Genomic DNA, 15,685 nt, shown 5'->3' with positions numbered 1-15,685 from the left:
TTGGCCTCTTGGAAAAGGCCTATGCTGGGTACAAAAGCAGGTATGGCTTTTGTTGTTTCTGTTCTCCTTTTGGGGCCTATATTTCTTTTATTGTACATTAGGCAGTGTTGAGGCAAAGAAAAAAACAGGAAAAAAAACAAATGAAAACAAACAATGCCTCAAACTATAAATTAGTAGCAGCGAATTTTATTTTGTTGCTAGTAAAATGTTTGTATAAGTATGTTTTGGGATGTTGTCAAAAATTGGGTTGGAATACCTCTGAACCAAAGTTTTCTCTAGGTATCTCAAGGAATTACCTGGAGAAGTTGGAGAGGATGGCAATTAAGGAAGAGGACAGGGTAGCTGTGTCACAGGAAGAAGAACTGCAGGGATGGAATGACAGACAAACAGCCAGACTTCCTAGGGGAAATCTAACCAGAAATCTGATGTTAAATATATTCTGCCTCTGACTTAGCAGATTTGTTACTGAACCATGGAAAACATTTCCTGAAAGCACTGGCAGCAGGGAGCTGCGCAGCTATAGCCTAATGAGTTTGACATCAGTAGTATGCAAGACTCTAGAGAATTTTTGAAGGAAAGAATTAATTAATAACATGACACTAAGTAGACTGAGTCCTGTGTGCATTTGCTAAAGATAGATTGTGCCTGACTGACCTGCATCTTTTGTAAGAATAAGTGATTGAATTCTTTTATCTGTGAAAGAAACGGAGTAATTCTCATCTACCAGGGACTTGATAACAGATCACTTTTGGTTTTTTTTAAGTTGGAGATACTGGAGAATTAGTGCAAGAGCAGGTACTTGAGTAAAGTATAGCATGGAGAAGAGGAAGCAGAATAGATTTGTGTCAGAAGAGGAACTATTAACTTGAAAGGTGCTTGCAAGGGGTGTTTCTCAAGACTGAAAGTGGTGCTGGTATTGTTTACATGATAAAATTGAAGTATGATGAGCAAACTTGAGGAATCTATTATAAAGGAAGACTGAAATGTTGTGCAAGAGCTGGATGATAAGGAATGCTAGAGTGCTGGAAATGGGGTGCATGATGAAGTTGTACAGTAGGAATGAATAATAACAGCATAAGCTTAGGAATTGATGTGAGAAAACTTCTGGAAAAGAGACCACATATGATCAAGGATAAGTCATAAAAGTGATGTGATTTGAGGGAAAAGAGTGGCAATGAATGTAGTCCTGTCATAATATATTTATTGATGTGTACAAATTCTGATCCACCTTTCAGAACAATGGATGTGGATCCTCTCTGTCACTTTCAGGATTGGATGAAATAGTCCTTGAGCCACCTGTATTTGAGAAGAATATAGAAGAGCTTGACTGGGTAGGCTAACAAAATAGATTTAGAGGCTGTATTCACCTCCATGAATACAGGAACATTCTTCCCTTTTCCTCTCCTGCCTCTTCACAACTGGAGAACAGAGGCAGTTGTTTGGTAAGCTGAAATGGGGAACTGAGGTGGCCAAAAGCAAGCCTTGTTTTGGTGGGTTGCTTCTGAGGTGGTTGGTTCACAGGTTCTTTTAGTGACAGAAGACAGGTAGACTGGCACAAGGAGAAGACTGGCAAGGGGTTAGAAAAAAGTCTCTTGAAAGTGGCAGTCTGGGACTTCTTTTTCATTGTTATGTCTAGAATCATAGAATGGTTTGGATTGTAAGGGACCTTAAATATCATCTAGTTCCAGCCCCCCTCCTGCGGGCAGAGACACCTTCTAGTAGACCAGGTTGCTCAATGCCCTGTCCAACCTGGCCTTAAGCACTGCCAGGGATGGGGCATCCACAACTTCTCTGGGCAACCTGTTTCAGTGCCTCACCACCCTCACAGAAAAGAATTTCTTCCACATATCTAACATCAATTTCTCCTCTTTGGTTTGAACCCATTTACTCCTCGTCCTGTCACTGCAATTCTTGATGAAGAGTTCCTCTCCAGGTTCCCTGTAGGCCCCCTTCGGATACTGGAAGGTTACTGTGAGGTCTCCACACAACCTTTTACTCTCCAGGCTGAACAGCCCCAGCTTTCTCACCCTGTCTTCGTAGAAGAGGTGCTTCAGTCTCTTTGTCAACGTCGTGGCCTTCCTCTGGACTTGCTCCAGCAGTTCCATGTCTTTCTTATGTTGGGGACACCGGAACTGTATGCAGGCAGTACTCTGGGTAGGGGTCTCATGAGAGCAGAGCAGAGAGGCAGAATCACCTCCTTTGCCCTGCTGGCCATGCTCCTTTTGATGCAGCCCAGGATTCAGTCGGCTTTCTGGGCTGTGAGTGCACACTGCTGGCGCATGTTGAGGTTTTCATCAACCATCGTCTCCAAGTCCTCCGCAGGCCTGCCTACAAAGACCTTTGAAGTAGTGATAATGGCCTTTGAAGTATTGATAATGGCCTTTGAAGTATTCACTGAAACACTGTATTACATGCAGCTGTGTTCCAAGAGACTGTTGGAAATTGAAAAATGAGGAGGAAAAACCTGCCGATTCATCTAAACGACGGTGTTGGCACAAGAGCGAGTGGGTACGAACCATCTGCGGGTGTGCTGCAGACTGCCTACGTGAAACTGCGAGGTGCAGAACAGCACAGGTCCTCAGCAGTGCTCAAACGGGCATCATTCAGAGCAAATGTGGGGAGCTCTAGGTAGAGAGACCATAGAGCCAACCTGCCTGTCCTAATTGGAACTGACCTAGTTTGCCTGAGAAGGCTCCTTTCGGTTTCTATTTCCATCTCCTTTTCTCTGTGGTCTTACTAGGAAATGCATGTTGAGTTAGGATTTTTGACAGGTTTCTTGGTGCTAGGTCTTCCACTAGCTGACTTTCCCTCTGAGGCTTCATTGCCTGAAATGTGCAGCTCTTCCTGTTGGTTAGTTTAGAGGATAAGAAACATTTAACCTACAGAGAAAAGACCTTGATGTACAGTTTGGAAATGTATCTTTTTCTTCCATGGACTTGAAAAACAATCCATGTGCATTTTCTTCTGAAAGAGAAGGAGAGTCAGGGAATCTGTCTGTTTCTGTGAGCCTTTGGATTGAGAACACCAGTGTCATGATTGTTCCACATGCTCCTTCCAAGGGCCTTCTGTTGTACTGGGGGTCTTTTTGCTCAAATGTAAGAGACAACGTGAAGTACATTGTTTAGTCTGGGGATGCAGTTTCCCAGGAAATCATTAAAAGCTTGGAGTTGCCATTCACTGTCATGAAGGCTTTGTGCTGTCTGAAAGCAGCACTAAAACTCCTGAACACACTGGGAGGAGTTTTCTGTAGCAAGTATGGGGTAAGCTTTTGGAGAGGCTGCAGGCTTTTGTTTGTTTACATGCACAGGTTGCCATCCTGCTTCTTTGGGCTTCTTAGTTACTGAGTTGGACTGCGAATCCCACAAGATATTCAGAAAGTGCTGGTTACTGTCTCTCTCTGCCAAGGATTAGAGGGAGTGATGGCAGAGCGCTCAGAGAATGGGAGGAGAAACTTGGCTGAAAACTATTAGGTCCACCTAGTATTTGACATGCTTTCAACAGGTCCATTAAGGAAGGGAATGACAAATGGCAGGAAGCGGGCACTGTGACTGGGTTCTTGCCTTTGTACAGACTGGCTGACTTGTTATGGGAACCCTCCTCAGTGAGTCATTAAATAGTAAATGTCCTGCAGTGAGTGGAGCTCATGGGCAGTATTCATTGGATCATGATTTTCATTCACCTAAAATGAAGTGACAAACTATAAAATGAAGTGACATTAAAAATTGCTTTTTTGATCCCTCTTTGCTATGGGTAAGAGTAGTGGCCTCAGGAAAAAGGAACAGCAAACAAAGCCCTTCTTCATACGTAGTTGCTCCAAGTCTTGTCCATTAGTCTAAAACACATGGTTTTGGTGTGGTAGGAGTTTCCACACTCTTCACGGGGCTCTCCAGGACTTAAGGCACAAAAGCATTGGGGCATAAAATGATAATAGGGAAAATCTGCCACAGAACTGGTGTTGTGTGTTCTGGAGTGTCTGTATCTGCTTGGCTCATTACTGACTGATCTGGTAAGTTATGAGCAGGTTACTGGTCCAGCTCCCTGGCTCTTGTTATGTTCTGTTGATCTCCTGCTTCAGTATAGGGTGATAAAACTTGAATTTCGGGGCTGTTTGTGCCTTTCTTCTGGAGTGGCTGATATATCAAATTCCTCGGTAGTTTTGAGGAACTGTAGTAGTGAGTGAGTAATGATTTCAGAGCAAATAAAGGGAAAGTGTTGTGGTTTTTTTGAGAATCATGAAATGGTTTCTCTCATTACAAGTGAGTGATAAAGCACTAAATTTGCCTTACAACATTTTAAGTTTTGAAAGCATCAAGTGGTGTGGAAAGTCCTTATCTGCCTTAGAATGGAGTTCTTTAGCAAAATGTAAGCTGAACAGAGCTTGACTAGCAGATGCAAGTTGTGTTGAAAAATACAGGGAAAGACCTTTGCTTATGGTTAAGGTAGAAGACTGAAATGAGGTGCAGTTCTCCAGCAGTGATCATGTGTACCGTGATCCTTATTTGAGCTCTGTCTCCAAGCTTTATTTACTTGGGGAGGCAGAGAGATGATAGTCTCAGAGGGTGTAGGAAGGCTTAAAATATCATGAGTAGTCCAGAAATAATTCATTTTGAAGGCAAAGTTAAAAAGAGAACTGATCTATTTGTAAAGGAGAGGAAGGGAAAAAATTCAGCAAAGCTGGAAAAACTTGTGGGTAAAAGAGCTCAGCAGTGTGGGTATAAGTGCCTGTGATTCCCCTGGCTGGTTGCTGAGGAAGTACATGGTCCCTTTTGCTATTGTACTGCCTGACTTGCCACAACAATCCCCACCTTCTACTGATGCTTTGAGGCTAATTATATATGAGTAAACTCAGGCCACACTTAATCTCACTTCATTTGGGGCAAGGCCCAGCTTTTCTGTACTCAGTGTCCTGAGCAGTTCTGCACATCGATGCTGACCTTGTGCAGGGGGTGACCATTGTCTCATGTAGCCTCCCAAGGGCTTGAAATTGCTCTTGACTTTCTTTAACATACACATTTCTTACTGTGTTGTGGAAAAAAATTACATCTTGGGTAGTAGGGAAAGTGAAGAATTACTGTGTGTGTCCTGGACCGCTCACACTGCCAGTCACTTTTGTTTGCTTGGGATCTTTGATCTGTAAATTAGCAGCGTATATCTTGACCTACTTCTGTGTACTCCTGTGGAGAACGACATTTAAAACTCCCACGGGCATGGGAGTGGATTATTGTAAATACCAAAAGACATATTCCCCTGGAATCCTGAAGTTTGTCCTAAGGATCTTCAAGGTACTTGAGCTTTTTAATATAAACGTGATGTTTGCTTTCTTCAAAGTGGTGTGTGAATTGCTTGTCTGTATGGGACTGGTTTTGTGTGGACTGTGCTTGAAAATCAGTCCCCGCTTCTTGCCTGACCAGAGGTTTTCTTTCTGGCATGCAAAGGAAATCTAAGAGCAGGAATCACACAGCTGATACCCAGTTTAAGAGGAGAGCCTGAATACGATCTGTGAGAGGTGAGAATGCCCTTTACGACTTCTTCCCTTACTGAGTTGTATATGTGCTCCTTGTCTTTTGAGAGCTTCCAAAAGACTTGAGCTCTGGGAGGTAGCGCTTGTTACAGTCTGCAGAGGTCAGCACATAACATTGTAATGATTGGCAAGTTAGGCTTGACTTTGCAGAATTAGGAGATGTCTGAGGAACGAGCGAGGCCAGTCTGCACTTTTTATCAGTGCTTTCGAGAGCTGCCTACGTTTCCAGGTCTCCTGTGCCCTTGATTGTAGCGCTTCTTCTTGAGAGGGAAGTACTGAAGTCATTCTCTTCAGTAGATTCCACAGGCAGGAAGTTTCAGGGGAACACCTGTAGGTTGTCTCAGTCCCCATTTTGCTTGCAGTCTTTCTTCTAAGGCTCTGATTTACTGGAGAATTACTTCTCTTTTTGATATTTTTACCCCAGTAGTTGTTGTCATTCTGTTTAGATGTGCTTTAAACATAGAAGTGAAGTGTATGCTTTTTTTGTTTTACAGTCCTTGTGTCTGTTTTGGAGGAGCATGGTAGGTAGCTTTTATGCAGTAGATAATCTTGTCTAGTGATTAAACAAAATCCTGTTAAAGGAACAACAGAAACAAAAATAACTTGAGAAGGAGCTAGGCTGGAATCAAGCTAAAGTGCTTTGTTCCTGTTTCTGTTGATGATAACCTGTAAAGATTAGCACAGTTCCTTTGGTTTTGTTCCGTTCTTGTAACAATATTAAAGCACTTTAAAAGATTGTTATGAGCGTGAAATCTCCTGATGAAATTAATCATAGCATATACAAAGATTAGTATTTTGTCGAAAATACATGGATTTGATTATGTTCAACAGGTGGTAACTTTGAAAGAAGCTTCTAGGTTTTATTAGAGATACTAGTTGGCATGGGATGTTGATCATTTTAAATACACGGCACTTTGTTGAGTACATATACTTCTGTCCACAGTGCCACTGGTTCTGATCTCTTGTGTAGAGTTAATGATGAGCTCCACTTTTTGCATGTCTATGTAACCCACTTACTTGGAATTTAGTGTTCATTGTTCAAGAACTCCCAGGTATGGTTGATTTTTGTTTGTTTCTTTGTTTGGTTTTTCAAGCTTGAAGGAGCCCTATGCTTTGATAATCTTGCAATTGCTTCTGTGAAGCCCCACTCAGGAAGTAAAGTATTTCTTTGAAGGGTTCCATTCTGGCTATTTTCTCCGTAGTTGCTGTGATGTGTGAGTTCAGAGAAAGTTCCTAAATACCCATTTGCAGTTATGTAATGCTTCCCATAGTCATCATAGTTAACTGTTGTCTTATGATCTGTCTGTTCTTTGTACGTGTCATAACATCTGAGCAGTTATTTAAACATTCTGCACCAGCAATCTTGACCTTTCTCTTGAGTACATGAATGAATGCTAAATCAGTAAAATAGGTATTTCTGAGCTTCTGCTGCACCTTTCATCCACCTATTTCTGAATGTTTTCAAATAATAACTTGGGCTCTCAGCACCTGTGTAAAGGGGGCAAAGTAATTTACATGCATGTAGAACAGAGGGAGGTTCAAAGCTGTGCAGTCACCCAACGGAGGTCACTCCAGCCAGAGCATATTGGAACTTTCAAGGCTCAACTTTGTGTTCCCTGTCCTAATATTGCCTTATTTGACGATATGTGCCTAATTTTGGCAATCCATCTCATAGCTTGTATGTGGTGCTGAATTAATACACCTAAGCAGAATGTTGTTTCTAAAAGCTCTCCCAGAAAGCTGTGGGTGCAAGATTTAAAAGCAAGTTTCTTGCCTGCTCCTGCATGCTGTGGGGCAGGACGTGGGGCTGCCTGCTTCCTGGGGGTTACCAAGAGCAGAGTATGTCCTGTACTTCATTATGTTACTGTGTTTGCGTAGCTTCTCAGCCTCATACTTGATAGTGAGCCAGATTTGCTCACTCTGAGGAGTAAATCTAATGTTAAAACTTGTAAGGAAGGAGCAAATTCGCTAAGAGCCTTTCTGTGCCCAACAGACATCCTGTGCTAAAGAGCCTGAAGGCTTGTTTGCTCATAAGTCGGGGTGATGGCTCGCTTGGACTGCAGCAGTTCAGCAGTAGATGCTGTATGAATTACACACAATGGCTGTTTCTAAACTGATGAGTATAAGTGCTTCAAAGCATGCCTGCTGTCCTAGTCCTCCAGGGAAAGCTGGATTCATTGTACCATTTGTCAGCTTGTTGCCAGCTCCATCCTGTTGGGAACCTGGGCACGCAGCAGAGCTGGGGAAAGGATGCCCATCTGAGTATTGTGTGTGATGAGGTCTGGGTGCGGTCCCTGGGGAGAGGAAGTGCCACCAGTCCCTGTAGCTGGGTGCGTTCAGGTTGTGTGGGTGAAAAACTGGCTGCTGGGCAGATGTCTGTCAGGGGTGGAGCTGAGGGTGCCCTCCCTTGTTTCATCGAGGAACCTGCTCTCTCTGGCCACTTGTGCCTTCTCAAGGGTGCATCCTGTACGAATTTTAACTTACTTTCTGTAACAGCACAGAATCCTGTCTTGATGGCACAGAGCAACTCCCCTTGGCTGGAATGGTTGAAGTAGTATTATGTTCCTTTTCTGGGAGGAGTGCGGGGGGGTTTTTGTGTTGTTATTTACTTTCTTGCCAAAGAGACTGATAGGAGTCAAAGTTCCAAACCACACGATTTATGTGGGACTTGACCTGTGTGATTGTAAAAATAAAGTGTTAAGTAGTTGGAAAGAGTGTCTAGAATGCATACTAGCATGACTTCAAAAACAAAGGTTTTGGTGTTTCAGGTTGTTTTATCTTTCAAGGGTCTAAGTAAGAGTCAGAGCTTCACTGTCCCAGTCAGAGTTTTTGAAGAAAAACTTGAATGGTTATATTGTGCATTTATAGCCTTACTAACAGTGTCTTAGAACTTGTGTAAGTGGCCACTCTATAGCTTTAGCAATATTGGGAACGTGAGGAAGTTCCAGCTTCAGTAACTGAAAGGATATAAAAGACTATGCCCTGCCTCTTTGTAATACAGGGATTTCTTTCACTGTTACCGTGTGTGTATGTAGTGGATTTAAAAATATATTTATAGAAATTTATATAATGTGCATGCTTCGTATATTTTTATATTAACATACACATTATACATAGTTGATACAAATATTAATGTTTATATAAATGTATAGCATATTGAAAAATCTGCTGTTAGAGGTCATTGTATTATTGCATAGGCATTGTTAGGTGGATGGGCTCTTAAGCTTGTAGGTCCTGATCCATTGATTCTACCATGCAACAGTGGGGAAGGTTTGTCATTTAAGTCTGATTAAATTATTTTTTAAATAATAAATTGTTCTCAGTGCTGAAAGACAAACAATGCTCTTAGATTTTTCATTTGACTGTGTGCTGCAGTTGTTATGGTGATTCAGATAAAATCACTGGTGTACTGGTCTTCTCTGGTTCTTGCTATGCTAGGCCTAATAAATCAAGAAAACTGATTTTAGAAATGCCTGTTTCAACTGAAAAAACAAATTCTGACTTGTTTGAAAAGAGGTCTCAAGTTTAAGGTGTAATTTTAATCCTTTTTTTTTTTTGGTTACTGCTGCTTAGTGTTAAACTCAATACTCAACACATATGGAAGGGTTGGTATCCTTGAAATTAAATGTGTTGTAATGATTTATAAAAGGAAAAGATTTTCTAAATAGGAATGTAGCAAGTGGGTTTTGCTGATCTCCTTTTCTTCATTTGAAGCAATTATCCTACCTATTTGTGGAGTCCAAAGCAATTGTTCAGAGAGTGGAAGGGGGTCCCTGTAAATCAAATTCTGCAACTTACTGAAATAATCCTCAGTCTTTAACATAATAATGTCATTCTAAATATTTCAGATTTTTTTTTTTTATGAAATCATTTCTCCATTGTACCCAGGGAAAAACTTACTTAGGTCCAGATGTTTTTTCATTTCTGGTCTGAAGAGAAATCTTCCAAAATACCTGTTGCATTAAAGAGGAGAGTTTATATCATGACTGTTCTGAGTAAAAGGGGTTAACTTGTAAGTGGAGTATTTCAAACATGTGATAGGAGATGAAGTGGGGAGGATGGGGAGTTTATACTGACTTACCAGCACATTTTAAATTATCACTGTTTAGTGTTCACTGAGGATTTTATTCTTACTGTGATTGCTAACACTTTAGCTCTTTTCACAGAGATCAATCTTACCTGAGTATGAAGTTCACCAAAAATTAATGCCAACTACACGTCCAGTATTTGAGAGTGAGAGTTTAGGTGAACATACACATATATTTTGGAAATTTCTCTTTTGTCAGTGTTCTTTTTTAACCTTCTTCTGATTTTGTACTTGGAATTTAGTAGAAGACAACGTCAATGCATTTTTCTTTAAAAAAAAGCTATTGTGTTTGTCCCTAAATGTAGGAACTGAAATATATTTTTCCTTGCCTGCACTCATCTTTTTTTACTATGTGATAATGAATGTGTAGTAATTTAACAGATTGCCTGGTCCTTTTTAAATTTTTTTTCCCCACAAACAAGATAGGACTGAGTGTCTGTAGGTACTTTATATCCAAACTAGAGAGATTCAATACAAACTGCATATAAAAGGTTAGTTAATGCAGAATAATTACAGAAAAAATAAAAAAAGTCAGTTTCAGAAATTCAGTTGTACTTCAGTTTAGGGAGTATTTGTAAAAATAATATTTTAAGTTGGTAATTCGCAGCAGTTTAAGTATTTTGTGTAGTTTGTTTCTCCCCTAGATCCCAAGACAATATTCTGTATTGATTTTAGCTCTGAAATCCATTAAGAGCTGTCTGCTTACAGAACATGACAGTCTGAGCAGGCAGAAAGCATTGCCATCAAAACCTCTTGACAGGCATGAGCGATATTTCCAGCTGGAATGAAGATCCATGACACTTGGAAGAGTAAGAAATATGTGGGGAAATACTAGTTCGTGTTTTATGTAGTTTGTTTTGAAATCGCTGAGGAATTTAGCTTTGAATTTGAATTTTGTTTGTTGAGGAGTCTTGTTTAATTCAATTGAGGAGACAAAGAAATGTAAAATTTGGCAGTCAGCTCTGAAAACTTGCATGTATTTCTTTGTTCCTCTTGACTACTGAGCTTTATTAAAAGATTTTGTTTCTGTTATTTGCAGACATTTTTTAATGCACACATATTAATGACAGACAGGGAAATTGAAGTGTATGTTTATGCATGCACGTGCATATATACATGGATTTACATAAAAAACATTATATTTAAATAGAAAAAATTAGCTCCTCTTTCTTCATTCTGTGAAGAGGGGGGAAAAAAAGGTGTGAGACGTGTTTCTTCAGTAGTCCCATCCCCCTGTCATGGTTTGTCTTGGGTTTAAAGTGGAAGGTGAGAGGAAAATAACTTTTTATTTTCAAGTTACCTTCCCCAGGAACACCACACTGTACAGCTTGCACACACACAGGCTGAGAGAAGGTTCTTACTTAGAATCCAGTTTTTCAAAACCTCAGAAGAGATAGAACTGAGATTCTCTGTCCCTCCATTAATATCACCTTTGTACATGTGCACTGTTCAGTTTCAAGATTTCCAGGAACTGCGACGTTTCAGCCTTTGTTTGTTTGTTTGTTTGTTTGTTTTAAGGCTACTCAATATTCTTATAATACCTTGGTTTAGAAATAGTGGTTCCTATCTATGCAAAGGATTCCTAACTGCAGCTGATACCAGTCTGCAAACTGAGCGGCAGAAATCAAACAGAACATCTAGAGGATGGCAGGAGTAGTTAGGGTGAGCTTCATGTACATTAATTCACTCATCTGCAAGTTAGACCTAGAAGCCTGAGCTACCTCTCTTCAGAGATGATGGAAAGAAATGTATCGGGTGAATCATCCTTTGCAGGTGTCTGTTTTCTCTGACTGTGCAGAATGCTTAGGAAAACTGCCTCAGCTGACGTGAATCCCACCCGCAGTGGCTACTCACTGAATTTCAAAAAGTCAAGGTTTCTCATCCCTGGGAACTCTGAAGAGTTGGAGGAGGGATGGAAGGAAGTCTTCCAGGGCACTGCATGCTCTCCTTGCTGTTGGATTGTCCTTTTTGCTGCTTCTTTGTTCCTTCCATCCTTTCTGTGGTGCTTCTACAAGCAGCAATCTGTTAAACTACACAAATGTGATTCCTCCATAGAAACCAGTGTACTTCGTACATGGATCCTCTTGGGGAGGAGAAAGAATAGTGTGTCATCATGTAAATCAGGTCTATCATAGAGTATATCTGTAAAATACATTATTTAGGGCCACTTAAGCAATCTTAATTATGATTTATCTGAGCTTTGTAATCTTCTCCCTTATACACACACATGCATACAGAAATTTGTTAAAATTTTTTTCAAAGAAGCAGACTAATAGAAAATGAGATTATCATCAGTATCACTAATGCCTGTTCAGTTTGTTGAATTTGGAACAGACAGAGCCTGCAGAAATCCCTGTTGCTGGGATTATCTGATAGCAGCTGAGGTGTTGATAGCATATTGTGAGCTAGAACAAAGTAGTTCTTCAGCAAATTTCACACTGTCAAAAGAACACAGGAGCCAGATCTCTCAGCTTTATTCTGGACTTTAAAAAGGAGTATTCCTTAGTGAATACATGTTTTTCATATAGCTTAACTTGTCCTACTCTTCTTTCCTTTAAATTCATCTTCTAATTCATTATTTTGTCTGGAATGCAAAATACAGTTGTGTTTTTTGTCTGGAATGCAAAATACAATTGTAGTTCTGTAAGCGCTTGGAAGCAATGATGTCTTAGATCCTTACTTAGATCCTTACTTATTTCCCTGTCAGGAATGATGCTTTGAAGGTATTCACTGGAATCTAAGGAACTCAGGATTTCCTCTGTATTCAAAGGAAAGAAGCTCCTGCAGAGGGTGAATCTGAATCCCTCTCTGTTGGCCGTGCAGTGAAATATAAAGAGGACATGAGTGTAGATGCTCCTTGACTATGTTTAAAAACTTAGGAACTGTGCTTTATTTATTGCTAAAGTTGTTCCCCCTGCGAGAGTCCAGTAATAAATCCGTAAACAGTGTTTTCAGCCAGCCAGTTTGAGCCCGAACAGCGGCAAATGGTATGGTATTGTAAACATTTTCATGAAGCTTCTAGCATTTTAATTTTCTTATAATTTGTGATTTTACTTTTTCTCTGCTTCTTGTATGGATGCTACTTCCAGTTTGTCTCCATTTGGAAGTCAGATGCTCTTCAGTTTTGCTTAATGGCATATTTTGTTTGAAAGACTGTGGATTCTTGATAGCTAACTACAAGTCCAGGTCAGGATTTTTTCTTCCTTCCCTTACCAAAATTAATCCTTTTTCTATTACATGCCCTTTTTTCTACTCTGTTGTGTAATTGTTCTTTGTGGATTACTTACCTTTAGCTCAGGACTTTGTTCTTTCACCAGGCCTTTTATCTTTTTGTGGATATTTTCAAGAGCTCTTTTATAATACGGGTGTATTGGGTTGGCATGGCCAGGTTTTGGCAGCAGGGGAGCTACAGGGGTGGCTTCTGTGAGTGGCTGCCCAAAGCTTCCCCATGTCTGACAGAAGCAAGATGGATCTGCCGCTGGCCAAGGCCCAGGCCGTCAGGGATGGTGGCAGCACCTCTGGGATAATGTATTTAAGAAGGAAAGAAAGTTATTGCACAGAAGCAAACTGCAGCCAGAGAAGAGAGGAGTGAGAGTATGTGAGAGAAACATCCCTACATACACCAAGGTCAGTGGAGAAGGAGGGGGAGGAGGTGCTCCAGGTGCAGAGCAGTGATTCCCCTGCAGCCCATGGTGAAGACTACAGTGAGGCAGCTGTGACCCTGCAGCCCGTGGAGGTCCACTGGAGAGCAGAGATCCACCTGCAGCCTGTAGACAACTGGACACCAGAGCAGGTGAAAGTCCAAGGGAGGCTGTGACCCCATGGGAAGCCCATCCTGGAACAGGCTCCTGGCAGGACTCCATGATGGAGTCTGGTCCTGAAGGACTGCACCCTGAGGAAGGGACCCACACTGTAGCAGTTCATGAAGAACTGCAGCCTGTGGGAAGGAGTCACATTGGAGAAGTTCATGGAACAGTCTACCATGGGAGGGACCCCATGCTGGAGCAGGAGAAGAAGACCTCTCCTAAGGAGGAAACAGCAGCAGAGACAATGTGTGATGATCTGACCACAAACCCCCTTCTCGTCCGCCTGCACTGCTGGGGAGAGAGGGTAGAGAACTGGGACTAAAGTTAAGTCCAAGAGGGACTTAACCCACCTCGGGGTGAGGAGAAGGTATCTTCAAGATTTGGGTTCACTTCTTATTATCCTACTCGGATTTTATTGGTAAAAAAATATTTCCCCAAGTCAGGCCTGTTTTTCTTATGACAGTAGTTGCTGAGTGATTCCTCCTGCACTTATCTTGACCCACAAGCCTTGCTTTGTTATTTTCTCTCCCCTGCCGAGCTGAGGAGGGGAGTGATAGAACAGCTGTGGTGGGAATGTGGTGCCCAGCCATGGTCAACCCACCATAACAAGGAATAAGAAAACTTGAAATTAATACAACAAATTGCAAGACTCATTTCTTGTGATGTTTTCTTGTCCTGCATGCTTTTTTCTTAGGTTGTTAACGGTTGTAGACAGAGTGACACCGTGTGTTAAAGTGAAGAATTTCACTTTTCTTATTTCCCATTTCTTCAGTATGCTCATCCTTTACAGTTTTTTTTTTTTAATAATAATAATTATTTTATTTTAGTGTCCATCAAATGTTAAGATTATTTGTATGCTTGCTTTGTCACACTTTTTTATTTTCCATGTATACATACCTGGAAAACTTCTGTGTGTAGATTTACCACTCACTATTTTATAACTAAGTGTCCTTGAAGAGAAGTTGCAGTATCAATAAACTATTTCTTTTACTGATAAATTTGTGGTTAGATTTCCTTCAGCAATTTAAGAAATGCCACGGCTGGAAACCCAGAGGGGTATCCATTGGAATGCAAGAACATACTGTAAAGATGCTGATTGTGGGGATCTGTACTGGACATGTGGTGTAGTGCAAGGAATGGAAAGGTTGTTCCTGTTTCTAGGAAAAACAGCTAAATAAATGAATAAATGAAAGGTGAAATCGGAAAGCAGTATTTCTTGGGGAAAGGAAAAGGAGTTACTTTAGGCCAGCGTGCCGAACACGTTGCAGTCAGGGACATAAAAATACATGAAAGCAGTACTTTGCTGATAATGTAGTTTCTGAGGCTATTCAACGTCCTGTAGGGTTAAAACAGAGACTTGCATGTGTTACTGTTACCTAGTCATGAGCACCTGAGGGGCTGAGGAGTCAAATCCCACGTCAGGATGTGTGTGCACCAACAATAACCCCTGTTGACGTTGCAGGTGTGGCAGTGTGCTGCTGCCTCTGTGCACACAGGGAAGAAGGTTTTTGGCTCCTGGGTGATGTTTTCTGCTTGAAGATCTTTTTTCCTTTCTCTGGAGGAAAATGAATTATGCTGGGTGGAAGCACTGTAGAAGCCAAATCTGCTTAGGGCCTGTCAGTCTGTGTGTACTTTGGAGGAAGAGACAAGGAATGCTAGCTGGAAGAAAAACTTTGTTTCATACCATTGATAAAGAAAAGGTGCTAGGCTGAATCGCAGAGGCTTGCTTGTTAGCTAACTGTAATGTATTCTCTCTCTTCCTCCCCTCTTGTTTTCATTTGTTTGTTTAGGTTGAATTTTCCTATCCTCCCCTAAAGCCTGGAGAGGGACATGACAGCCACAGCTTACCAGAGGAATGGAAGTACTTGCCATTTCTTGCCTTACCAGATGGCGCTCACAACTATCAGGAAGGTAAGAAGCGAGAGAGAAAGGTTATATGCACTACTTCTACTGCAACCCAGAGAAAAATCCTGATACCTGAAGAGCTGACCAGTGATTCTTTTCGCTATTAGGCTTCCTGCACTTCTTGTTTAAGTTGCAAAATACATTGCCAGTGATACATTACTTCAAAATTTAACATAAAAGTAGATCATAAAGATGTACCTCCTATATCAAGAAATCAGATGTCAATAAAAATTAAAGGGTTGCATATCAATTGTGTACAGTACTAGCACAAAGCAAGGCTGCCAGCTTTCTCAGAAGTTCTTTGAAGGATGAATAAACTCTTGAGTAAAACTTACTCCAGCTTTGATGTGAGGGAAAAACAAAATT

The 15,685-nt window shown here is 41.0% G+C and overlaps 1 protein-coding gene across 1 annotated transcript in view; it reads left to right on the top strand.

The window, feature by feature from the left end:
- AVL9 (AVL9 cell migration associated) overlaps positions 1–15,685 on the top strand; it is a 46,587-nt gene that overhangs the window by 1,359 nt on the left and 29,543 nt on the right. Inside the window, exon 2 of the mRNA XM_050306419.1 lies at positions 15,205–15,325. Coding sequence (XP_050162376.1) covers positions 15,205–15,325 — 121 coding nt within the window. The remainder of the gene's footprint in view (positions 1–15,204; positions 15,326–15,685) is intronic.

This window comes from Myiozetetes cayanensis, unplaced genomic scaffold, assembly GCF_022539395.1.
Source record: "Myiozetetes cayanensis isolate MyiCay16 unplaced genomic scaffold, myiCay2020 scf1, whole genome shotgun sequence".
NCBI classification, from domain to species: domain Eukaryota; kingdom Metazoa; phylum Chordata; class Aves; order Passeriformes; family Tyrannidae; genus Myiozetetes; species Myiozetetes cayanensis.
The sequence above is the reverse complement of the archived record's forward strand: the minus strand, read 5'-3'. Positions and strand labels throughout refer to the sequence as shown.